Source organism: Notechis scutatus, chromosome Z (assembly GCF_049901735.1).
Source record: "Notechis scutatus isolate UNSWTSFEM ecotype Mainland chromosome Z, rNotScu1.2, whole genome shotgun sequence".
Taxonomy (NCBI): Eukaryota; Metazoa; Chordata; class Lepidosauria; order Squamata; family Elapidae; genus Notechis; species Notechis scutatus.
This window is the reverse complement of record NC_142025.1, coordinates 119,172,228-119,197,550: the sequence shown is the minus strand read 5'-3', so window position 1 is coordinate 119,197,550 and position 25,323 is coordinate 119,172,228. Positions and strand designations below refer to the sequence as shown.

Below are 25,323 nucleotides of genomic sequence, written 5' to 3'. Positions count from 1 at the left end.
TTCTGGTGGAGCAGGCAAAGAGGGGCCGCGATATATTGCTGGTGGTTGTTTAAGAATATTGTGGGGATATTCTCCAGGATTTTGTAGTCTACCAGGTAAATGGTCCCTTTCTGCAAAAAAATAAATAAAATAAAATAAAATAAATTCAAAATTAAACATGATTGGCCATTGGAGCAGGCCGTTCGCGAAGTCCCTGAGCTGACTATCCACCTGGAATTCTAACCAAGGGATGGTGGGCCCCTCTCTTGATGGGATTAAAAAAAAAGAGAGAGGCAAAAAAATGTTTTGTTTGTTTGTGAGTGACGTATTTCTGGTGGGGAAACATGCATTTGTGAAAGTCCACAACTAGAATTAGAATAATAGAACTGGAATTGTTATGGAATGGAATAGAATAGAGATAGAGTAGAATGCAGAATAGAACAGAAATAGAATAGAAATAGAACAGAGGAATAGAATAGGAATAGAATAGAATAGAATAGAATAGAATAGAATAGAATAGAATAGAATAGAATAGAATAGAATAGAATAGAATAGAATAGAACAGAATTCGATGCAATTTAGAATTTCATAGAATAGAAATAAGAATAGAATAGGAATTTAGAATAGAATAGAAAAAGAGTAGAATGCAGAATAGAACAGAAATAGAAATAGAATAGAAATAGAACAGAAGAATAGAACAGAATAGAATAGAATAGAATTCGATGCAATTTAGAATTTCATAGAATAGAAATAAGAATAGAATAGGAATTTAGAATAGAATAGAAATAGAATAGAATGCAGAATAGAATGCAGAATAGAACAGAAACAGAAACAATAGAATAGAATAGAATAGAATAGAATAGAATAGAATAGAATAGAATAGAATAGAATAGAATAGAATAGAATAGAATAGAATAAACAGAGTTGGAAGGGACCTTGGAGGTCTTCTAGTCCAACCCCCTGCTCAGGCCTTTTCTTTCTTTTTTTCCCCTCTTCGCCCCACACCTTTCCCTTCCCTTCTCCCTCACTTACTTTCCCGTTGTTTTCTTTTGTATGTTTGTATTTTATATATTATAAACCCATCTTACTCCCTAAATAAAATAAAAGACCACCAAGGTGTGAAAGGAAGGAATCACCTTCAGTTCTTCCTCCAGGGTGGTAGATCTTCCCAAAGTGGCTGCCACCATCTCCTGGGTGACAGGGAAATTCTCCGGGATATGGGTGCATTTCTGGATTTTGATTGGGTTGATTCCGTTCAGAAACTGGTACCCAAAGAAGGCATCCTCCTTCCAGTGCTTAAACACGTACTCTGTGGAAAGGTACAAGAGAGGGAGACGCGGATTATGAAGGGTGTGGTATAAAATGGCTTGAGAATATGAAGGAGATCCCAACCAGAGTTTTATTCATTTTTTATTTTTATTTTATTTGGTTTGTCAATTGCTTGCAAGATAATAGGTATAAGTAAAAACATAGTTATGAACACATGGATACGTATAAGAAAAATAAAAATAAAATATGTGTGTTCTCTTTCAATGGAGCTCTTGCCATTGAATTAATTAAGAGGGTTTGTGAAACTTGGCAATTGATGGGTGGACTTCAACTCCCAGAATTTTTTATTTATTTTATTTTTATTTATTCATTTTTGTCAATTGCTTACAAGATAATAGGAATAAGTAAAAACATAGTTAGGAATACATGGATACATATAAGAAAAATAAAAAAGAAACAGTAGGACAGGGACGGTAGGCACGTTGGTGCACTTATGCATGCCCCTTACAGACCTCTTAGGAAAGGGGTGAGGTCCATAGTAGACAGTCTAAGGTTAAAGTTTTTGGGGTTTGGGGAAGAAACTACAGAGTCAGGGAGAGTATTCCAGACATTGACTACTCTGTTGCTGAAGTCGTATTTCCTGCAATCAAGTTTGGTGCGGTTTACTTTGAGTTTGTATCTATTGTGTGCTCTTGTGTTGTTATGGTTGAAGCTGAAGTATTCATTGACAGGTAGGACATTGCAATGTATGATTTTATATACCATACTTAGATCAGACCGAAGGCGGCGTAGTTCTAGGTTTTCTAGGTCTAGAATTTCGAGTCTGGTGGCATAAGGTATTCTGCAATGAGTAAAGGAGTGGAGAACTCTTCTTGTGAAATATTTCATACCTTCTGCCAGAGACAATCTATACACAGTTTGAGCAAGGTTGTGTTACCTGTTTTGGGCGAATCCAGTTGTGGAAGGGGTGAATGTGTTGCTGTGAAATAAAACTAGAGTTTATGTCCATCACTGACCTGAGACAGGAGTGTGGTAGAACCAGAAGATCTTGCGAATGTCTTCCAGCTTCTCCCAGGAGTAAGGTTTGTAGAAGAAGCCTTTCATTTTGGCCTCAAATAAGCTGATGGGGAGAATGAGAAAGGTGACGTGGAGCATTTGGGTTGGAAGGAGGACCCCAAAGGAAGGGAGAGAAGGAGGGAGGGAGATCCCTCACGGGCTGATCGGGGAGACATTCGGTGTTGCATGGGAGTGAAGGATGGGTGTATGGTTTGGTCTGATGGATGGATGAGTGGGTGGATGGGTGAATTTACACTGCTCAAAAAAATAAAGGGAACACTTAAACAACACAATGTAACTCCAAGTCAATCACACTTCTGTGAAATCAAACTGTCCGCTTAGATAGCAACACTGATTGACAATCAATTTCACATACTGTTGTGCAAATGGAATAGACAACAGGTGGAAAGCAGAGGCAGTTAGCAAGACATCCCCAATAAAGGAGTGGTTCTGCAGGTGGTGACCACAGACCACTTCTCAGTTCCTATGCTTTCTGGCTGATGGTTTGGTTCTTTTGAATGCTGGCGGTGTTTTCACTCTAGTGGTAGCATGAGACGGAGTCTACAACCCACACAAGTGGCTCAAGTAGTGCAGCTCATCCAGGATGGCACATCAATGCGAGCTGTGGCAGGAAGGTTTGCTGTGTTTGTCAGCGTAGTGTCCAGAGCATGGAGGCGCTACCAGGAGACAGGCCAGTACATCAAGAGATGTGGAGGAGGCCGTAGGAGGGCAACAACCCAGCATCAGGACCACTACCTCTGCCTTTGTGGAAGGAGGGACAGGAGGAGCACTGCCAGAGCCCTACAAAATGACCTCCAGCGGGCCACAAATGTGCATGTGGCTGTTCAAACGGCCAGAAACAGACTCCATGAGGGTAGTACAAGGGCCTGATGTCCACAGGTGGGGGTTGTGCTTACAGCTCAACACCGTGCAGGACGTTTGGCATTTGCCAGAGAACACCAAGATTGGCAAATTCGCAACTGGCGCCCTGTGCTCTTCACAGATGAAAGCAGGTTCACACTGAGCACATGTGACAGACGTGACAGGGTCTGGAGACGCCGTGGAGAACGTTCTGCTGCCTGCAACATCCTACAGCATGACCGGTTTGGCAGTGGGTCAGTAATGGGGTGGGGTGGCATTTCTTTAGGGGGCCGCACAGCCCTCCATGTGCTCGCCAGAGGTAGCCTGACTGCCATTAGGTACCGAGATGAGATCCTCAGACCCCTTGTGAGACCATATGCTGGTGCAGTTGGCCCTGGGTTCCTCCTAATGCACGACAATGCTAGACCTCATGTGGCTGGAGTGTGTCAGCAGTTCCTGCAAGACGAAGGCATTGATGCTATGGACTGGCCCGCCCGTTCCCCAGACCTGAATCCAATTGAGCACATCTGGGACGCTCCATCCACCAATGCCACGTTGCACTACAGACTGTCCAGGAGTTGGGGGATGCTTTAGTCCAGGTGTGGGAGGAGATCCCTCAGGAGACCTTCCGACCTTCCATCAGGAGCATGCCCAGGCATTGTAGGGAGGTCATACAGGCATGCGGAGGCCACACACACTACTGAGCCTCATTTTGACTTGTTTGAAGGACATTACATCAAAGTTGGATCAGCCTGTAGTGTTTTTTTCCACTTTAATTTTGAGTGTAACTCCAAATCCAGACCTCCATGGGTTGCTACATTTGATTTCCATTGATAATTTTTGTGTGATTTTGTTGTCAGCACATTCAGCTATGTAATGAACAAAGTATTTAATAAGAATATTTCATTCATTCAGATCTAGGATGTCTTATTTTTGTGTTCCCTTTATTTTTTTGTGCAGTGTATATAATAAACAGAGTGACTATCTATCTATCTATCTATACTATTTGTCTATCTATCATCTATCTCTATCTGTTACTTATCATCTGTCTGTGTATCATCTATCTATGTTTCATCTATCTGTCTGTCTATCTATCTATCTATCTATCTATCTATCTATCTATCTATCTATCTATCTATCTACCTACCTCTCCCTACCTCCCTACCTATCCGTCTATCATCTATTATCTGACTATCTATCATCTATCTATCTCTATCTATCATGTCTCTCTATCTGTCTATCCTTCCCTCCCTCCATCATCTATCTATCTATCTATCTCTATCTATCTATCTATCTATCTATCTACCTACCTACCTACCTACCTACCTACCTACCTATCCATCTATCATCTATTATCTGACTATCTATCATCTATCTCTATCTGTCATCTATCATCTATCTGTCTCTCTATGTCTATCCCTCCCTCCCTCCATCATCTCTCTCTCTCTCTCTCTCTCTCTATCTATCTATCTATCTATCTATCTATCTATCTATCTATCTATCTATCTATCTATCTGTCATCTATCTGTCTATCCTATTTATACATCAATAATCTCTCTCTGTCTCATAGTCCCCAAGTTGGGTTCAATTTTTAGAGACTGCATGGAGAGGAAACACGGATGTGCTGTATTTTGCCTTCTCCAGCCCTGGCTTCTCTTAGTGTTCTCCCCTCCTCCTCTCCAGCAGGCCTAACCCTGCTTGGCTACCCAGCCCAGAGGACCCTGGCTAGTGAAAACCTGGTTCCCAATACTTACGCAGTCGACCCCCGTCCAAAAAAGGCTGTTGACTTAGGGAAGGAGTATTTAATGTTGTACTCAATCGTGTTCGTGGTGTCGATGTTGGCACACCAGGGTACGTCCGGCAGGTATTCCTTCCACCTGTGCAGGGAAATTGTCCTGCGTTTGTATTTTGGCTTGTATTATTTGCATTATATTTGTAAACTCCCAAGAATCTAGTAGAGGGGCTTCTCAACCTTGGTAACTTGTAGATGGGTGGATTTCAACGTCCAGAATTCCCCAGCCTTCATGTTTTAAGAAGTATGAACTTCCACTCCCAGAATTCCCCAGCCAGCATGCTTTGAGATTGGTGGACTTCAACTCCCAGAATTCCCCAGCCAGCATGCTTTGAGATTGGTGGAATTCAACTCCCAGAATTCCCCATCCAGCATGCTTTGAGATGGGTGGACTTCAACTCCCAGAATTCCCCAGCCAGCATGCTTTAAGATGGGTGGACTTCAACTCCCAGAATTCCCCAGCCAGCATGCTTTGAGATTGGTGGACTTCAACTCCCAGAATTCCCCAGCCAGCATGCTTTGAGATTGGTGGAATTCAACTCCCAGAATTCCCCATCCAGCATGCTTTGAGATGGGTGGACGTCCACTCCCAGAATTCCCCACCCTTCATGTTTTAAGAAGTATGAACTTCCGCTCCCAGAATTCCCCAGCCAGCAAGGTTTTAAGATGGGTGGACTTCCACTCCCGTCTTCTTCCTGACTCACCCATATTTTCTCTGCTGTATTTGAAGCTCGTCCTGACGATGCCTCCGCTGGAGACTGTCGGTGTCGTCTGAAGGTATGTGAGCTGTCGATGAAAAAGGAAGGGGGAAAAAAAAAGTCAGAAGGAACAACAAGTTTTTTCTCTCTCTCCTTTTCTGGTCTTTTTGGCCGGGAGCCAAATTCTCATCCAGTTTTCTTTAGCGAGATTTATTGAAAGGAGAAGGAAGGGCTCCCTGGCTTCCTTCCTGGGAGGTCAGGATAAAGGGAGAAGCAGGCAAAGGCAGGATATGGGAGGACTTATGGGAGAGGATGTTTTGTAGTTCAGGTGTCAGGCCTCCTTTTGTTTTAATTATGAGAGTTGGCTTGCTGTCAGGATTCCAACCATCGCCCTAATTAAATCATGATTCTCGAGCCGAACTTCAAGAAACTTCAAAGGATTCATTAGAGGCAACCTACTGGCACTGTATGAAGCCAACTCTGGCATATGCCATTTACACATCACCTGCGATCCTGTTTACCCCCCTCCCTCCTGGGTGTCTCATAAACCATTCTCCAATTGAGCACTTTCACGGGCTGGGTGTCATCCATCACGTTCTCCAATTCAATATATTCACGGGCAAAAGCTCCGGTAAGTTTAGTTACAATCTTTTAAAGATAAAGAGTTGGAATGTACTTTCGCTTTGCTGCACTGCTGTTCCAGATTTCCTTCCTTCCCCCACCCTTGTTTTTTTTTATTATGGCAACTACTAAAACAGGCCTAGGGATGTTTTATGAGTTGACATCGGGGTTGAATTGGGGGGTCCTTGGCGCTCTCTGAGCTTGCAAACGTTTCATGACCCAGCTAGGTAACGTCATCAGTGCTAGAAGGGAAGGGAGGAGGGCAGGGGTGGGATTCGGAAAAATCCCAACCACCGGTTCTCTGCCCGGTTGCTGGGTGGGCGTGGCCATGGTGGGCGTGGCCTACTGGAACTTCCGGGAAGGCCGTTTTGCACCTTCCCCAGGCTCCGGAGGCTTCCCTCGGACCTCTGGGAGGGCGAAAATGGCCTCCCCCGGGCTCCAGAAGCCTGGAAAAAGGCCCATTTCTGGACTTCTGGTTCAACTCTGGGAGTTTTTCACCCTCCCAGAGCCTCCACGCGGACCCTGCACTTACCTGCATCCAAAATGGGCCAGGCGGAGACTCTTGGGGGGGGTGGGGTGGGTGGGGCCAGCCGGTCAGTTCAGCTACTGGTTCGATGAACCAGATGTAAAGGTAACATCCGGTTTCCCACGAACTGGCCCAAACCGGCTGAATCCCACGCCTGGAGAAGGAGGGGATGGTGAGGTTCTTGGCGCTCCCTGAGTTGGACTGCTTTCTGGCAGACGTTTCATAGTCCGACTAGGTTACATTATCAGGGCTAAAAGGGAGGAGGGCTTTTCAGAAAGGGGGAGGGGGAGGAGGAAGAGGAGGAGGATTGTGGGGTCCTGGGTGCTCTCTCAGCTGGGTGGTTTTCTTGCAGACGTTTCATGACCCAACTAGGGAACCTCATCAGTGCTAGAAGGGAGTGGGGTTGGAGGAGGAGGAAGGAAGGAAGGAAGGAAGGAAGGAAGGAAGGAAGGAAGGAAGGAAGGAAGGAAGGAAGGAAGGAAGAGGAGGAGGATTGTGGGGTCCTGGGTGCTCTCTGAGCTTGATGGTTTTCTTGCGGACGTTTCATGACCCAACTAGGGAATCTCATCAGTGCTAGAAGGGAGTGGGGTTGGAGGAGGAGGAAGGAAGGAAGGAAGGAAGGAAGGAAGGAAGGAAGGAAGGAAGAGGAGGAGGATTGTGGGGTCCTGGGTGCTCTCTGAGCTTGATGGTTTTCTTGCAGGCGTTTCATGACCCAACTAGGGAATCTCATCAGTGCTAGAAGGGAGTGGGGTTGGAGGAGGAGGAAGGAAGGAAGGAAGGAAGGAAGGAAGGAAGGAAGGAAGGAAGGAGAGGAGGAGGATTGTGGGGTCCTGGGTGCTCTCTGAGCTTGATGGTTTTCTTGCAGACGTTTCATGACCCAACTAGGGAACGTCGTCAATGCTGGCGATCACCATCAAGCCACTTGTACATTACCTGAGTGGCAAGCCCTAATCCCTTCTGGCACTGATGATGATCTGTAGTTGAGTCAACTTGTGTCAAGCATGGTCGTAAAACGGGGCAAAGCTCACTTTTTAAGAACTGCCTCCCTTAGCGACAGAACCTCGGGCCTCCATTGTGGCCATAAGTTCAGGACTACCTGTGTTTGGGGGGGTGTGAGCGCTTGTGGGTCTGACTGATGTCTCCTCTTTCCAACCTCCTGGAGCTACTCACCTGTTCCTTCTCGGACGGAGACCGTAGAGTAACCCTCGAGCCACTGGTAGCAGGGGAAGTGGAAGACTTCTCCTTGAGGACTAGTCACCTGGGCGGTAGTGCAGTACCAGCTGCTCTGGGGGAAACAAGAATACGGTTCCTTCTGCAGGCGGATGAGCAGGATGGGCCCCAAATCCCGGTCACATGGGAGGTCCACCTCGGCCACCTGTTGGGAGAAGCGAAGAGACAGGGTCGTGATGCCAAGAGGAGGAGGAGGAGGAGGAGGAGGAGGAGGAGGAGGAGGAGGAGGAGGAGGAGGAGGAGGAGGAGGAGGAGGAGGAGGAGGAGGAATGGGGGGTCACGTTACATGTGGTTGGTCCGTGGGGTTCTTGCCGGACGTTCGGTCAACACTCTTGCACAGGGGTGGCCAACCTTGGTGGCTTTAAGACTCGTGGACTTCAACTCCCAGAATTCCCCAGCCAGCTCTTTCCCTTCTCTCCCCTCATCCCCTTTACTTCTCCTCCTCCTCTTCCTCTCTCCCTTCTCCTCCTCCTTTTCCATCCCTTCTCTTCGTCTTGTCTCTCCTCCTCCTCCCCTCCTCCTCCTCCTTTCCCCTCCTCCTCCTCTTCTCTCTTCCTCCTCCACTTTCTCCTCCCCCTCTCCTCCTCCTCTTTCCATCCTTCCTCCTCCCTCCTCCTTCCTCCTTCTCCTCTTCCCCCTCCTCCTCCTTTTTCATCCCTCCTCCTCTCTCCACCTCCTCCTCCTCCTCTTCCTCCTTGCCCTCTCCTCCTCTTCTCTCCTCCTCCTCCCCTCCTCTTCCTTTCCCCTCCTCCTCCTCTTCTCTCTTCCTCCTCCACTTTCTCCTCCCCTCTCCTCCTCCTCTTTCCATCCTTCCTCCTCCCTCCTCCTTCCTCCTTCTCCTCTTCCCCCTCCTCCTCCTTTTTCATCCCTCCTCCTCTCTCCACCTCCTCCTCCTCCTCCTCTTCCTCCTTGCCCTCCTCCTCTTCTCTCCTCCTCCTCCTCCTCTTCCTCCTTGCCCTCTCCTCCTCTTCTCTCCTCCTTCTCCACTTTCTCCTCCCCTCTCCTCCTCCTCTTTCCATCCTTCCTCCTCCCTCCTCCTTCCTCCTTCTCCTCTTCCCCCTCCTCTCCTTTTTCATCCCTCCTCCCCTTCTCCTCCTCCTCCTCCTCCTCCTCCTCTTTCCATCCCTTCTCCTCCTTCATTCCTCCTCCTCCCCCTCCTCCTCCTCCCCTCCTCCTCCTCCAGGAATTGAAGTCCACAAGTCTTCAAGTGGCCAAGGTTGGACACTCTGCTCTAGCAGATGGAAGACTCCCTCCCAGCCTGTCCTTATCAGTCGGGGCATCATCTTGAGAAGGTTGAACTTGGTCCTTCTCGGAGGCTGCCGCTGAGAAGACTCTCCCTGAGCCAGGAAGCAACCTGTCCTTTCTGCGTCTTGGTGGCGTTGGGCTTCTAAAATTGGGGTGAACTCCCTTGAGGAAGGAGGCACGCTCAACCCATGGAAATCTCTTGGGTGCCAACTCAGCTTCAGTTTTGAGGCTTTGGCTGCACCCAGGAGATCAATATCTATGTCGCGTTACCGGACAGGACTGTCAGGTCCAGGAATTTGGAAGACATGGGAAGAGAGGTTGAAGCAAATGAGAAGGTTCCGAAAAGAAAAGAAAAAAAGTAAAAGAGAGACACAATACTGTGGGGTCCTGGATGCTATCTGAACTTGGCTGTTTTATTGCAGATGTTTCATGACCCAGCTAGGTAACATCATCAGTACTAGAAGGGAGGAACAGGAGGAGGAAGAGGCCTTGTTGGGGTCCTTGATGCTCTTTGAACTTGGTGGTTTTCTTGCAGACGTTTCATGACCCAACTAGGTAACAACATCATTGCTAGAAGGGAATGGGGTTTGTGGAGGAGGAGGAAGAAGAGGACTGTGGGGTCCTTGGTGGTCTCTGAACTTGGCTGCTTTCTTGCAGACATTTCATGACCCAACTAGGTAACAACATCAGTGTGGAACAGAGTGGGGTTTGTGAAGAGGAGGAGGAGGACGACGATGAATATGGGGTCCTTGGTGGTCTCTGAACTTGATGGTTTTCTTACAGATGTTTCATGACCCAACTAGGTAACATCATCAATGCTAGAAGGGAGTGGGGTTTGCTCTCTGTTTCTATACTAATGGCTCACCCTGTTAGCGTTAGTAGTGGGAATGTTCTTTTGTGGTTTCTTCATTAGTCTGTGGTTTATTGTTTGATAGTTTTTCTGAGTTGGCAATTCCTACTTCCTTAATTGGTGTATTGTTTACTTCTTGTTTGCTGGTCTAGCGTTAATCTTGGTGTTAATCTCGGCTCACCTGGGCATTGACAGCTAGCAAGGCGGTGTTTGGGCCCTTTTGTTTCCTTTTTTGCTTTTGGATTCTCTCTTTTCAACGGTGTGTAGATGTTGTTTATCTCTCTGTGCCAGTTGATGGCTAGTTTGTCTAAAGGCCAAGCTTCCAGGAATTCTCTTGCTTTTGGGGACTTGATTTAGGCTACAATGCTCACTCCCTAGCCCCAGTAAACCATTACCGTCTTCTACCACCTCTTAGTTAACAACAGCTTAATCAGATAAGGACAACCAAGAAGTAAACACCATTTCCACCTTAACAGGAGGACCCACCTGTATAGAAACAGAGAGCAAAAGCCATTCCTTTCTAGCACTGATGATGTTCCCTAGTTGGGTCATGGAATGTCTGTAAGAAAACGAAAGTTCAGAGACCACCAAGGACCCTACAGTCCTCCTCTTCCTCCTTTTCAAAGACCCCATTCCCTTCTAGCACTGATGATGTTACCTAGTTGGGTCATGAAACGTCTGCAAAAAAGCAGCCGAGCTCAAAGAGCATCAAGGACCCCACAGTCCTTTTCTTCCTCCTCCTCCCCCTCAACCCCCTCTCTTCTGGCACTGATGATGTTCCCTAGTTGGGTCATGAAATGTCTGAAAGAAAACCACTAAGCTCAGAGAGCACCAAGGACCCCAGAGTCGTCGTCATTCTTCTTCTTCTTCTTCTTCTTCTTCTTCTTCTTCTTCTTCTTCTTCTTCTTCTTCTTCTTCTTCTTCTTCTTCTTCTTCTTCTTCTTCTTCTTCTTCTTCTTCTTCTTCTTCTTCTTCTTCTTCTTCTTCTTCTTCTTTCTCCTCCTCCTCCTCCTCCTCCTCCTCCTCCTCCTCCTCCTCCTCCTCCTCCTCCTCCTCCTCCTCCTCCTCCTCCTCCTCCTCTTCTTCTTCTTCTCCTTCTCCTTCTCCTTCTCCTTCTCCTTCTCCTTCTCCTTCTCCTTCTCCTTCTCCTTCTCCTTCTTCTTTGTGGAAACCCCCTTTCCTTCTAGCATGGATAATGTTCCTTACCTGGGTCATGAAACATCTGCAAGAAAGCCACCCAGCACAGAGACCACCAAGGATCCCACAGTTCAATCCTGAGCTACAAATATCCCCTTCCAATAGAGACACAATAGTTACATTGCGATACCTACAGGAAAGCCACAGGAGATATAGTTCGACAATGATTGCTTAGGGTCACGAACAAGAGGAGCAGAAATAATGAGGGATAACTTTCAGCCGGAGATATCTCTTTAAAAACCCACGTCCTGAACAGATATACACAACCTCAACAGATTGTGGGTTTGGAAATCTTTGGAATTTTTCCAGGAGGAGTTGGACTGCCACCTCTGGCATACTTCAGCGATTGCCCGAAATGAACCTCGTGGCTCCTTCTGAACCGACATTCTAGGATTTGATTATTTATTTTGCAGGAATAGTTGGCTTTCCGGCCCGTTCCAGGCTCTGCTCCAATATCTCCAGAGGGAGGAAGCCAACCTTGGTTCCACCACTCAGGTGTTCTCAGGTGTGTTCCCCTGGCTTCCTTTGGACTCCTTTTATGTTGATTCACATCAAAGGAAGCCAAGGAGATCAAAGAGCTTCCTGGTGATAGCTCAACTGAATTCCACCTCCTTGTGATGTGGTTGACTGAAGAATGACCTTGAAGTGCTTGCCCAAGCTAGCCGAGAAGATATTGTACTCCGATGGTGGTCCCAACAGCGGGATCGCCCTCAAACTACCAGAGATCAAACTCTGAGAGTTCTCAGAACACAACACCCAGATCACTCTCAAACTAGGAGAGCCCAAACTCTGACAATTGTCCGAACACAATGCCCTCAAACTGTCAAGCAACCTGGTCTCAAGACGGTTCTTCAAGACAAGGAGTCTCCAGTAGGCTTCTAGTGGATCCATTGGGAACCTCAGGATCAGAGCTAGGATTCCAAAATTTGATTTCCCTTCAACTGGAGATCAGCATCAAGTCATAAGCTGGGACACACAGGTTTTTCTGGCTTATTGATGGATGGATGGATTTGCCCACCACCAGATTCTGACCATGGGTAGGATTCAGAAGACAAAGAGCCAAACAAGGATGACTTATTATCCCATCATAACCAGGTTGAGCTGTTTAAGACTATAATACCATTTAATCATGGTTATTATATTCTCCTAATTGGCCAAACCAAGTCTTCAGGGTTTTGTGGAAGGCTAATAAGATTTGGATCATCTAGGTGTCCGATAGGACACTGGTCCATAATACGGTGCCCTGACAGGGAAAGTCCACTTCCTGGTTGTAGGGAGGTTGTGTCTCTTGCTGGCTGGGGAATTCTGGGAGTTGGAGTTCACATATCTTCAAGTTGTCAAGGCCTTCAGCCTTGACAACTTGAAGATATGTCTACATCTTCCATTTCCTCAACGGACCTTTGAGGATGTAGGCCAGGGGTCTTCAAACTTGACAGCTCGTCCAGTTATGTTAGCTCAGGAGTTCTGGGAGTTGAAATCCACAAGTCTTAAAGCTGTCAAGTTAGAAGAGCCTTGATATAGGCCTTCTAGTTCCTCTACAAACTTCTCCAAAGGTTAGAAGCTGGGCTGGAATTGTCTGATGCAGGGATGGGATTCTACCAGTTCGCACTTATTCGCTAGAACCGGTTGTTAACATTCTAAGCAGTTCGGAGAACCGGTTGTTAGAAGAAATTACTGGCCTAATCCTGTAAGGAAGGCAGGAAGGAAACATTCTGGTGTTGCTTACAGAAACTGCCTCTCCATTAACCCTTATTACATTCTTGGCAGGACTAGACTTCCTGTCTCAGGAACTTCTCTGGAGTTTTTTTCCCCCTCCTTTGCTGGTACTTTGCTTGGGTGGAGTGACCATTCAAAGTTACAAGGGCACTGAAAAAGGTGACTTATGGCCATTTTTCCCACTTACGACTGTTGCAGCACCCCCACAGTCATGAGAGGCCAGGCAAGGAGATGCGTGCCTCGATGTGAGTGATATTGAGTTGGCCACGCCCAGCCAATAACATGACCACCAAGCCATGTCCACCCAGTCACATGACCACCAAGCCACGCCCACCAACTAAGCCACGCCCACAGAACAAGTTGTTAAAAAATTTGAATCCCACCCCTGGTCTGATGGAAGCAGAAATGGCGCCTTGAGGACAGAGTGGACAACCACTTCTTTCAAAGGAAGTAGAAATTTTCCCCTCCCTCAAGAAGCTTTTGCCACTGTGCGGACCCAACCCACATTATCTCTTGAGAGGTCTTGACCAACCAGGTGGGCCATGGATCTAGCAGAACTAGCAGGAGACAAAAATGCCATCCTTGAGCACACGTCTACTCCCATGAGATTAAGAGGATGAACTCTGAATGAGATCACACCTCAGCCACCTCCACAAAACCTCTACGGTCTCTGAAGATCTGAGCAATCATATCTGACGGGTGGCTTGAAGACTTGCCACACCAACCACAAGAACACCCAGATCCTGCCCAAAATTGATGGAGTTGGCCACTCGTGATCATGAGACAGTGCTTCACAAATGGGTCCATGCTTGGACAGAGTCCCGTGTTGTCTTGTCAATCGCTTGCGGGTGACAATCACTTGTTGTAACCCAATTTGTTGTTGTGCAACAATCCAAAGGGCAGCTCCGAGAATTCTCTAAGCACTGGTTTTACTGGGAATTCTGGGAGTTGAAGTCCAACATCTGAAAGTTAATCTAACACCTACATCTGCTCGCTTCATTATGGTGGAAGGAAGAATAATCCTAGCTGTCAATCACTTGCTAGTGACAATCTCTTGTATCTTGATTCGTTGTTGGGCAACCATCCGATGGGCAGACTTCAGCTCCCAGAATTCCCTAGACAGTACTGGTTTTACTGGGAATTCTGGGAGTTGAAAGTCCCACATCTGAAAGTTGACCAGGCTGGAAGAGCCAACTAGAACCCAAAAGAGGTCTTCTATGGAAGTCTACCATAACCTACTTAACCTGGGCCAAATAAGCATCCCCTTGCGTTACTAACACAAACCAACATCTCTCAAGAGGTGGCAAAAGATATAGGGAGAATAATAGACTTCTGTTCCTATCTTATGTTTTTCTCCCTAGAGGACACCATCTGCCAAGGTAACCAAAGCTATTGAGATGCTGACTCCAGGTCTAAAATCGGATTGGAATTGGTTCCAAAGCACCAGAAGGCAGGACAAGAAACAATGGATGGAAACTAAGCAAGGAGAGAAGCAATGTAGAACTAAGGAGAAACTTCCTGACCCTGGTTTGTGGTGTCTTCTTCCAGAGATCTCCAATACTAAAAGACTTTCTGGCATCCATTCATACAGGCACGGTTGTAACCAAAGACACCATGACCTCCCCCATTCCAAGCAGCTACCAAGGTTTTCTTTGAGCCATTCCTCGGAGTATCTGGGATGGTCTGGTCAACTAGGACCTTCTCCTTGGGTTGAGAAGATGACATGGGAACTGCCATGTTCACCAAGAGCAATCTCAGCGTTCCAATATTTGAGGGGCTGCCACGAAGAAGAAGGGGACAGCTTGTTTTTCAAAGCAGCTGAAGGCAGGACAAGAAGCAATGGGTGTAGAGTAACCGAGGAGACAAGCAAGCTAGAACTAAGGAGGCATTTCCTGATAGGAAGAACAATTAATCAGTGGAACAGCTTCCTTCCAGAAGTTGTGGGGGCTCCATCACTGGAGGTCTTTAAGAAGAGACTGGGCGGCCATTTTGTCTGAAATGGTCTAGGGCAGTGATGGCGAACCTTTTCCGCACCAAGTGACCAAACCTGAACACCTGTGCATGTGCGTGCAATGGAGCACCCGAAACCTGAAGGCCAACTGGCTGCCCCCTGCATGCCTGTTTTTTGGGCTGAGTTTTTTTGGGCCATTTAGAGGCCATTTTTCAGGCCATTGTCATGCTGTTTTTCAGCCATTTTCAGGGCATTTTCTGGGGCGTTTTCAGGCCATTTTCCAGCCTGTTTTTGGGCCATTTTTCAGGCTGTTTTTCCAGTCATTTTCCAGGCCATTTTCTTGGCTATTTTGGGGGTGTTTTTTGGACCATTTTCAGGCCATTTTTCAGGCCATTTTCCAGGCTGTTTTTCAGGCCATTTTTGCGCTGTTTCAGACTGTTTTTTGAGGTATTTGGGGGGCATTTTTCAGGCCATTTTTGAGCCATTTTTAAGCTGTTCTTCTGGCTGTTTTTCAGTCCATTTTCAGGTTGTTCTTTTGGCTATTTGGGGGTGTGTTTTTTGAACCATTTTCAGGCCATTTTCTGGGCCATTTTTCAGGCTGTTTTTCAGGCCATTCTTGTGCTGTTTCAGACTGTTTTTTGAGGTATTTGGGGGGGCATTTTCAGGCCATTTTCAGATTGTTTTTTGGCCAGTATTGAGCCATTTTTAGGCTGTTCTTCAAGCTGTTTTTCGGTCCATTTTCAGGCTGTTTTTCGGACCATTTTCAGGCTGTTTTTTGGGCTGTTTTTTTAGAACACCAGCTGGCGATGGCACGCATGCCCACAGAGAGGGCTTTGCATCCCGCCTCTGGCACCTGTGCCATAGGTTCGCCATCAGGGGACTAGGGGGCTGGACTAGAAGACCTCCAAGCCCCCTTCCAACTCTGTTAATCTGTTCACGGCAAGGGTAATATTTCCCCCAACACCAGCTTGCATCGCCTCTGTCCCAAGACAAAAACCAGATCTAGGGCCTACCCTGCCCCCCAGAGAGACACCCCCGCCCCAACCCTCCATAACCATATCAAGTCCATGGTTGCCTAGGCCACACTCAGCTAGAGCCATTTAAAATCCTGCTTTAAGAAGCGACATAACTCTTGCCCCGGCCATTCTTCTTGGAAAGCCTGACTCATCCGAAGACAGACTACATCTCCCATCGTCCACAACCAGTCCTGGCAGGAGGGAAAAACTCTTCTTGAACTCTTCTGCTCATTCCTGAGGTTCAGGTTTGCCATTCTTTTTTTTTTCCAGTTTTACACACACACACACACACACACACACACACACACACACACACACAGAGCGCCTCTGTGCAGAAACGTGTGGGGCCCTTCCACTTGCTGGAATGAAACCTGGGGCTATTTGGTGCCAAGCTATTGTGTTGGTGGGCGCCGGGATGGGGCAACCTTTGGTTTTCATTCCACCTGAAATAAAACCCTGGCTCAGCTGGAACGCTCAACTGCCACTGGAAAAAATCCATCGTTTTAATCCTTTAATTAGTTTAAAAGCCTGGTGACTGACAGGGCAGTGAAAGGTTTGCAGCTCTGAATGGCAGAGATTCTAAATGGGGGTTTATGGAGGGGATTTTAAATTTTGTTAAAGGAAAACCCCCCAAGGCTCCATGGAACAAATGTATAGCTGAGGTGGGTTGGGTTAAGCTCTCGAAATGGATGCCTTAAGAGTATAAAGAGGAGGAGGAAGTGGAGAGGAGGAGGAGAAAAGGAGAAGGGATAGAAGAGAAGGAGAAGGAGAGGAAGATGGATGGAGGAGGAGGAGAAGGAGGAGATGGGAAGGCGATTGAGAAAGAGAAGGAGAAGGAGAGGAGGATGGATGATGGAGGACGAGGAGAAGGAGGAGAAGGAGAGGAGAAGGAATGGAGGAGGAGGAGGAGGAAAAAGAGGAGAGATGGAGGAGATGAGATGAAGAAAAGGAGACAGGAAGGAGGTGGAGAAAGGAGGAGGAGGAATGGAGGAGGAGGAAGAGGAGGAGGAGAAAAGGAGAAGGGATAGAAGAGAAGGAGAAGGAGAGGAAGATGGATGGAGGAGGGGAGAAGGAGATGGGAAGCGATTGAGAAAGAGAAGGAGAAGGAGAGGAGGATGGATGATGGAGGAGGAGGAGAAGGAGAGGAGGAGGAATGGAGGAGGAGGAGGAAAAAGAGGAGAGATGGAGGAGATGAGATTAAGAAAAGGAGACAGGAAGGAGGTGGAGAAAGGAGGAGAAGGAACGGAGGAGGAGGAAGAGGAGGAGGAGAAAAGGAGAAGGGATAGAAGAGAAAGAGAAGGAGAGGAAGATGGATGGAGGAGGAGGAGGAAAAGGAGGGGAAGGCGATTGAGAAAGAGAAGGAGAAGGAGAGGAGGATGGATGATGGAGGAGGAGGAGAAGGAAAGGAGAAGAAATGGAGGAGGAGGAGGAAAAAGAGGAGAGATGGAGGAGATGAGATGAAGAAAAGGAGACAGGAAGGAGGTGGAGAAAGGAGGAGGAGAAGGAGTGGAGGAGGAATGGAGGAGGGGAGGAGGAGGAGGAGGAAGAGGAAGGGTCTGGCTGGGGAATTCTGGGAGTTGAAGTCCATAAGTCTTAAAAGTTGCCACTGTTGGACAGCCCTAAATTATTTAAGGACCTTCAGCATTTCTAAGTACTGAAGCTTAACCAGGAGCTCTTAGGAAACCTTCAATGAACTTCCTTGAAGACCATGCTGAGTAGATTCCAAGACCAGATTTTCTGAGCTAAGCTACACACACACACTGTCAACCCAACTAAATGTCATCATCTTCCAGAAGTGTAAAATAATTATGACGCCCCCAGAATTCAACAATAAACCAGCCACACCTGGCCAAATGTTCTTTGGATCAACAATGGATAAGAGACCAAAAAAACCATCCAGAATGAATTATTCGGTAGGTTTGTGAATCAACCGTTCACCAACACACCTCCACCTTATCCGAGTTTAGTATCAATTTATGTAATGTGATTCGAGGCGTTTCCAATTTCTAGACATTAATCCAACACCTACATCTGCTTTCTTCTTAGCTGTCAATCACTTGCTTCGTGACAATCTCTTGTAATTTGATTTGTTGTTGGGCAACCGTCTTGATGGGCAGACCAGCTCCCAGAATTCCCTAGACAACACTGGTTTTAATAATAATAATAATATTAATAATGATAATAAACCCAGTGTGCTCGTGGTACTGGGCACACTGGGTGCTGCTGTGCCTAAAGACCTAGGCACGCACTTGAAAACAATTGGTGCTGACAAGATCACCATTGATCAGCTGCAGAAGGCCACCTTACTGGGATCTGCTCGCATGATCCGCCAATACATCACGCAGTCCTAAACGCTTGAGAAGTGTTCGACTAGTGATTTGTGATACGAAACCCAGCATGGTTATCTTGTCTGCTGTGTATACTGTCATTTTTGTGTATAATAGTAATAGTAATAGTAATAGTAATAGTAATAGTAATAGTAATAATAATAATAATAATAATAATAATAATAATAATAATAATAATAATGATTTGTGATAATGATTTGTGATGATTTGCTGTGTTTACTGTCATTTTTGTGTAATACTAATACTACTACTAATACTACTACTAATACTACTACCAATACTACTACTACTAATAATAATAATAATAATAATAATAATAATAATAATAATAATAATAATAATAATAATAATAATAGAAATACTTTAAATCAAGTGGTTCCTAAAGAGGGCGGTACCGCCCCTGGGGCGGTGGGATGCCTTAGGGGGCGCTAAGAGGCGCCAGGGGGCGCTGGAGGCGGCCCCCTCACAGGGCGCAATCCGGGGTGGGATTCCACCGTTCATTACCGTTCTGGCAATTGGAGAACTGGTAAAACGAGCCCCTGCCTAGCTCTGCTCCTGTCCACCCACTCCTCCGTTCCCTGGCCAGTCAGTCCATATTACGCATACACAACATCGTGCGCATGCACGACAATCTCTGATGGCCACAGGGGCGCGTTGGAGAAGCAGAGCAAGCGAAGTCGGAGGTTGGTAATTTTGCTCCAGAAAGCACCCAGACGCCGTGTGTTTTTTCGGTGCGGCTGGACGCACCGAAAAAAACATACGGCGGCTGGAGGTTTTTGCAGGCACAGGGAATCAGCGCACTGCACCGCACCGCTGCAGGCGGGATTCACCCTTCCCATCTCGGAAGGCTGCCTGCACCGAGCCGCAACAGGTCCCCACCTGGGCCGGGTCAAGCCGGCTGCAAGGAAATCTCCCGGCGGCTGACGGGATGGAGCCGCGGCGGGGCTGTTGTCCCGCCCGCCGCTGCCTCCAGCTCACCCAGCAAGCTACATAAGTGACGCCCAGAGCCATGGAACGAGAGAGATGGAAAGCCGGACATTCTACCCTCAAATTAGGCCATGCCCACAGAAATTTGAATCCCACCCCTGGGTGGGGGGCACCAAGGTTGAGTTTGTAGCACCAAGGGGGTGGTGGACTGAAAAAGTTTGGGAACTATATACTATATATATATAGATTATGCCATAATAAACATTTGACCTCTTTATATTGGTTATGGGGTAGCATTTCTGCGATGCCAGAGACTCCAAGGTTATTCCTTGCTATCACTTCGGCCAAAGAATTGAAGAAAACCTTCTCTGGGTTAATAAGGAAACAGCTACAGGAAATCCCCAACTTATGACAGTTCGTTTAGTGACCACATTTACAATGGCGCTGAAAGAAACAGACTTACGGCTGTGTTTCGCGCTCAAGACCATTGCAGCATCCCTACGTACATGTGATCAAAATTGGGACGCTTGGCAAAACCACTTCGTACTTAATGACAGTTGAGCATGGGGAGGCCGGATTCGCTTAATGACCGTGTCACTAATTGAACAACTGCAGCGATTCCCTTCCCCATGGTGACAAGGAATTCCCTTCCCCATAGTAGCCATACAAGGGGGCAAAACTCACTCGACAAATGTCTCGCTTAGCGGCAAACAATTTGGGCTCCATTCTGGTCATAAGTCGAGGAGTGCTTCTAATCCCTGGGCCCATCTGGTCAATCCTTCTCCTTGATCTCAATACCAAGGAGGGACACGAGTTGGCCACAGTGGTGGAAACGTCTTGATCATGACCTCAACCTGGATTTGAAGGAACTTCTCTTAATCCCACCCACAAATAGTAATCCAGATCCATCCCAAGGTTGAAGTTTGGTAGAAGTTAACAACGTCATCAATATTTTGGATGGATGACTGACGTGTCACTTCTGGTCACTTCTATCCGGAACTCCTTCACAGCCAGGGAGGATTCAGGTGGACAGCAAAGTTGGGAAGATGACATAAAGTGAACCTTGCTCCCAAGAGGTTTTCCCTTGGACATGGTCGCTATCTAAGAACTTGGTGTTCCTTAAGGCAGGGGTCCCCAACCACCGGTCCGCGGACCGTTACGATCCGCGGAACAACTCCTACCGGGCCGCAGGCTTGCTGGGTGCCGCCATCTTTTTGAGGAAAAAGTGCTTCCGGTGAGCTTTTCCGGGTGAAAGCTCACGGAAGCACGTTATCAAAAAAGATGGCGGCGCTCAGCGCTTCGGTGATCTTTTCCGGGTAGAGCCATTACCGGAAAAGCTCACCGAGCGCTGGCGCCGCCATCTTTTTGATGAAAAGATGGCGGCGCCCAGCTGATGCCGGTACCGGGCCGCGGCGCCCAGCTGATGCCGGTACCGGGCCGCGGCGTAGAAAAGGTTGGGGATCACTGCCTTAAGGGACCGCACAACCCTTTGCGTCGTGTGAAAAGCATCCCAGATGCATGGTGGGCTCCACACCATCAGAGAGGGATTCAGTTTGGCCAATCATCTTTTCCATCTCAAAGCTTCCACCTTCCACTATTTATTTAAAAGGGATGTATGTATGTATAGAGGTATGGAGTATGGAGATATTGAAGAGTGGAGTATGGAGGTATGGAGTATGGAGTATGAAAATATGGAGGTATAGAGGTATGGAGTATGGTGGTATGGAGGTATGGATCTTTGGAGGTATGGAGTATGAAAATATGGAGGTATGGAATATGGAGGTATGGAGTATGGTGGTATGGAGGTATGGATCTTTGGAGGTATGGAGGTATAGAGGTATGGAATATGGAGGTATGTATGTATGGAGTATGGAGGTATGGAATATGGAGGTATGCAGTATGTGGTGTGTAGGTATGTATGTATAGAGGTATGGAATATGGAGGTATGTATGCATGGAGTATGGAGGTATGGAATATGGAGGTATGCAGTATGTGGTGTGTAGGTATGTATGTATAGAGGTATGGAATATGGAGGTATGGACATGTGGAATATGAAAATATGGAGGTATGGAGTGTGGAGGTATGGAGGTATGGAGTATGGTGGTATGGAAGTATGTATGTATAGAGGTATGGAGTATGGTGGTATAGAGGTATAGAGGTATGGAGGTATGTATCTATAGAGGTATGGAGTATGGTGGTATAGAAGTATGGAATATGGAGGTATAGAGTATGAAAATATGGAGGTTATGGAGTATGGTGGTATAGAGGTATCAAATATGGAAGTATGGAGGTATGGAGTATGAAAATAGGGAGATATGGAGGTATGGAGTGTGGAGATATGGAACATGGAGGTATGGAATTTTATTTATTTTATTTATTTATTTATTTGATTTGTCAATCGCTTACAAGATAATAGGTATAAATATAAACATGGTTATGAATACATGAAATGGATACATATAAGAAAAATAAAAAGAAATAATAGGACAGGGACGGTAGGCACATTGGTGCGCTTATGCACGCCCCCTACAGACCTCTTAGGAAAGGGGTGAGGTCAATAGTAGACAGTCTAAGGTTAAAGTTTTTGGGGTTTGGGGAAGAAATCACAGGTAGAGTATTCCAGACATTGACCACTCTGTTGCTGAAGTCATATTTCCTGCAATCAAGTTTGGTATGAAGGTATGGAGTATGAAAATGTGGAGGTATGGAGGTATGGAGTGTGGAGGTATGGAAGTATGGAGTGTGGAGGTATGTTTCTGTAGAGGTATGGAGTATGGTGGTATAGAGGTATGGAATATGGAGGTATGGAGTAGGAAAATATGGAGGTATGGAGGTATGGAGTGTGGAGGTATGGTGATATGGAGGTATGTATGTATAGAGAATGGAGTATGGTAGTATGGAGGTATGTATCTATAGAGGTATGGAGTATGGTGGTATAGAGGTATGGAATGTAGAGGTATGGAGTATGAAAATATGGAGGTATGGAGTGTGGAGGTATGGAGGCATGTATGTATAGAGGTATGGAGGTATGGTGGTATAGAGGTATGGAATGTAGAGGTATGGAGTATGAAAATATGGAGGTATGGAGTGTGGAGGTATGGAGGCATGTATGTATAGAGGTATGGAGGTATGGTGGTATGGTGGTATGGATGTATAGAGGTATGGTGTATGGTGATATGAAGTATGGAGGTATGGGTGGAAGGTATGTATGTATGTATGTATGTATGTATGCATATAGCATGTGTATATGTGTTGTGTATGTGTACAGGTAGATATTTACTTTCTTTTGAGAGCCAGCAACAGAATTTCATTTTTAATGTGTGCCAGTGTGCTCACAATAGAAAAAAAAAAAAAGACAATAAATTTGGATTCAATCTCTATGGGGATTCAATCCCCAGCAGTTCAGATGTTTGAGAAATGGATCTGTCAATATCTGATGTGGAGTGTCACAGAAAGCCCCCCCCCCCCCAAAAATGCAGAGGTTCCTCTATTGGTCCAACCGCAACCCCTCCCATATCCATGGATGGGTCAACGCAAGTAGAGAGACCTTCAGAAAGCTCCAAGATAACAGATGACAGATAATCAGAGTTGGAAGGGACCTTGTAGGTCATCTAGTCCAACCCCCCCCCCCAAGTGGGAGACCCTACACCATTTCTGACAAATGGCAGTCCAGTCTCTTCTTGAAGGTCTCAAGTGATGGCGCTCACACAACTTCCAAAGGCAACTTCTGTTCCATGGGTTGATCATTCTCACTGTAAGAAAGTTTCTCCTTATTTTCAGGTTGAATCTCTCCTGGTTCAGTTTCCATCCATTATTCCTTGTCTGGCCTTCAAAGGTGCTTTAGAAAATAGCTTGACCCTTTTCCTCCTCGCTGGGGCAGCCCCTCAAATATTGGAAGACTGCTATCATGTCTCCCCTGGTCCCAAGTCAGTTGAAGTCTACTCAATCCTTGGTTCCTCCAAGTCCACCATTATACATCCAAACTGAACTGTGTTGTTTCTCCGTGTCGTATAATTTGTGACATTCAGAGTGGCAATAAAGTTCTAAGACTAAGATCATCTCAGCCAGTTTGGCAAAGAAGAGGACTGGGAGAAGTGGTGACACCAGACCTACAATATCCTTGTCTTCTCTAGTGTGATGGAAAGAAGGAACAGGGATGACATGATAGCAATATTCCAGGGGCTATTCTCCAAAACACCTGAAAGCAGGACAAGAAGCAATGGATGGAAACTAATTAAGGAGAGAAGCAACCTGGAATTCAGGAGAAACTTCCTAACAGTGAGGAAAATTAACCAGTGGAACAGCTTGCCACCAGAAGTTGTGGGTGCCCTGGAGATTTTGAAGACAAGATTGGCCAACCATTTGTCTGAAATGTGTCTGAGATGGTATAGGTTCTATTCTGAGATAGTATAGGGCAGGGGGTCTTCAAACTTGACAGCTTTACGACTTGTGGACTTCAACTCCCAGAATTCCTCCTCCAGTCATGTTGGCTCAGGAATTCTGAGAGTTAAAGTCCAGGGGTCTTAACCATGGCTAAGATTGGGAAAACCTGACTTACAACCTTTCTAGCAGAGGTCTTCAAACTTGACAGCTTTACGACTTGTGGACTTCAACTCCCAGAATTCCTCCTCCAGTCATGTTGGCTCAGGAATTCTGAGAGTTAAAGTCCACAAGTCTTAAACTTGCCAAGTTTGAAGACCCTTGGGGAGGTTGACTAGGGGTTGGGATAGAAGACTTCCAAGGTCCCTTCCAACTCTGTTATTCTGTTGTCTCTCTGGACCAAAATCTATTCCAAGAAGTAAGGTATCACCTCCCAACTTCCATCTCTTGAGACTCGAACCCAAATCTTACCGATCCTTGACAGCAGGTCATCCCAAACTGGTTCAGATATTTCTTGGGGCTTTCTCCGTTGGTGCCCACCAAGGCGATGGAGATCAAATCGAACGTCCCGGTTAAAAGGCCTAGCCCCGTAGTCACTTGAACTTTGTAGATCACCAGTTGGCTGGGCTGGTTCTGAGAAGATCCGTTCTGGTCCATCCTGCTGATGGGATTGAGAAGGAGAAGGAGAAGAAGAAGAACGTCGCCTTTCGAGGATGAAGATGGATTGAGAAGAAATGAATTGCTTCTGAACCGGCTCTTCTCCACTTTGTGAGTTACACCCAGATGCCTCCAAGCCAACTCAGAGGATGGGCTGTCCTCCACCTTCTCCTGCTCCTCCTCCTCTCCAATTCTTCCTCCTCCCCTCTTCTCCTTCTTCTTCTTCCATAAATCTTGTCCTTCCTCTCCTCACCAGTGGGAAACTTGGCAAGCCAAAAGAGGAAAACTAAGTTGACCACCTCTGCCTCCCTGGTGGATCAGAAGAACATCAATGCGTCAGCAAGGAGATGTTAATCAGTAGAGATCCATCCAAGACAACCTACAAGGTTGAAGAAACAAGTAGATGAGTGATGGAGAACCTTTTCGGCACCGAGTAACCAAACCAGAACATGCACGCATGCGTATGTATGTGTGCGCGTTCGAGCACCAGAAACCTGAAGACCAGCTGGTGGGCACATGCACGCCTGTGTTTTGGCCAATTGGGGGGTGTTTTCAGGCCTTTTTCAGGCCCTTTAGGGGGCATTTTCAGGCCGTTTGGGGGCATTTTCAGGTCGCTTTTCAGGCTATTTTCAAGCCATTTTTTGGCTGTTTTCTGGGCCATTTTCCAGGCCGTTTTAAGGCCGTTTTTCAGGCCCTTTTCCGGCCATTTTCACTCAATTTTTCTGGCTGTTTTTGGGCCACTTTCTAGGCCATTTTTCAGGCCATTTTCTAGGCCGTTTTTCCAGCCATTTTTCCGGCTATTTTGGGGACATTATCAGGCTGTTGTCAGGCCATTTTCTAGCCATTTCTCAGTCCGTTTTTGGGGGCCGTAATCAAGCCATTTTCAGGCCATTTTGGGGGGGGCATTTCCGGGCCATTTTCAGGACATGTTTCTGGCCATTTTCCTGTCATTTTACGGGCTGTTTTCAGGCCGTTCTTCAGTGAAGAACGCCTGTGAAGATCAG

At 46.6% G+C, this 25,323-nt stretch overlaps 1 protein-coding gene across 1 annotated transcript in view; it reads right to left on the bottom strand.

Annotated features, from left to right (window-relative positions):
• Window positions 1–24,375, bottom strand: part of LOC113426540 (hydroperoxide isomerase ALOXE3-like) — a 40,823-nt gene extending 16,448 nt beyond the window's left edge. The window contains exons 1-7 of the mRNA XM_026688910.2: window positions 24,134–24,375; window positions 7,973–8,177; window positions 5,662–5,743; window positions 4,920–5,042; window positions 2,265–2,368; window positions 1,116–1,288; window positions 1–110 (exon numbers count right to left, since the gene is read on the bottom strand). The exon at window positions 1–110 is cut by the window's left edge and continues 34 nt beyond it. Coding sequence (XP_026544695.1) covers window positions 1–110; window positions 1,116–1,288; window positions 2,265–2,368; window positions 4,920–5,042; window positions 5,662–5,743; window positions 7,973–8,177; window positions 24,134–24,319 — 983 coding nt within the window. The 5' untranslated portion in view covers window positions 24,320–24,375. The remainder of the gene's footprint in view (window positions 111–1,115; window positions 1,289–2,264; window positions 2,369–4,919; window positions 5,043–5,661; window positions 5,744–7,972; window positions 8,178–24,133) is intronic.
• Window positions 24,376–25,323: the final 948 nt, after the last annotated feature.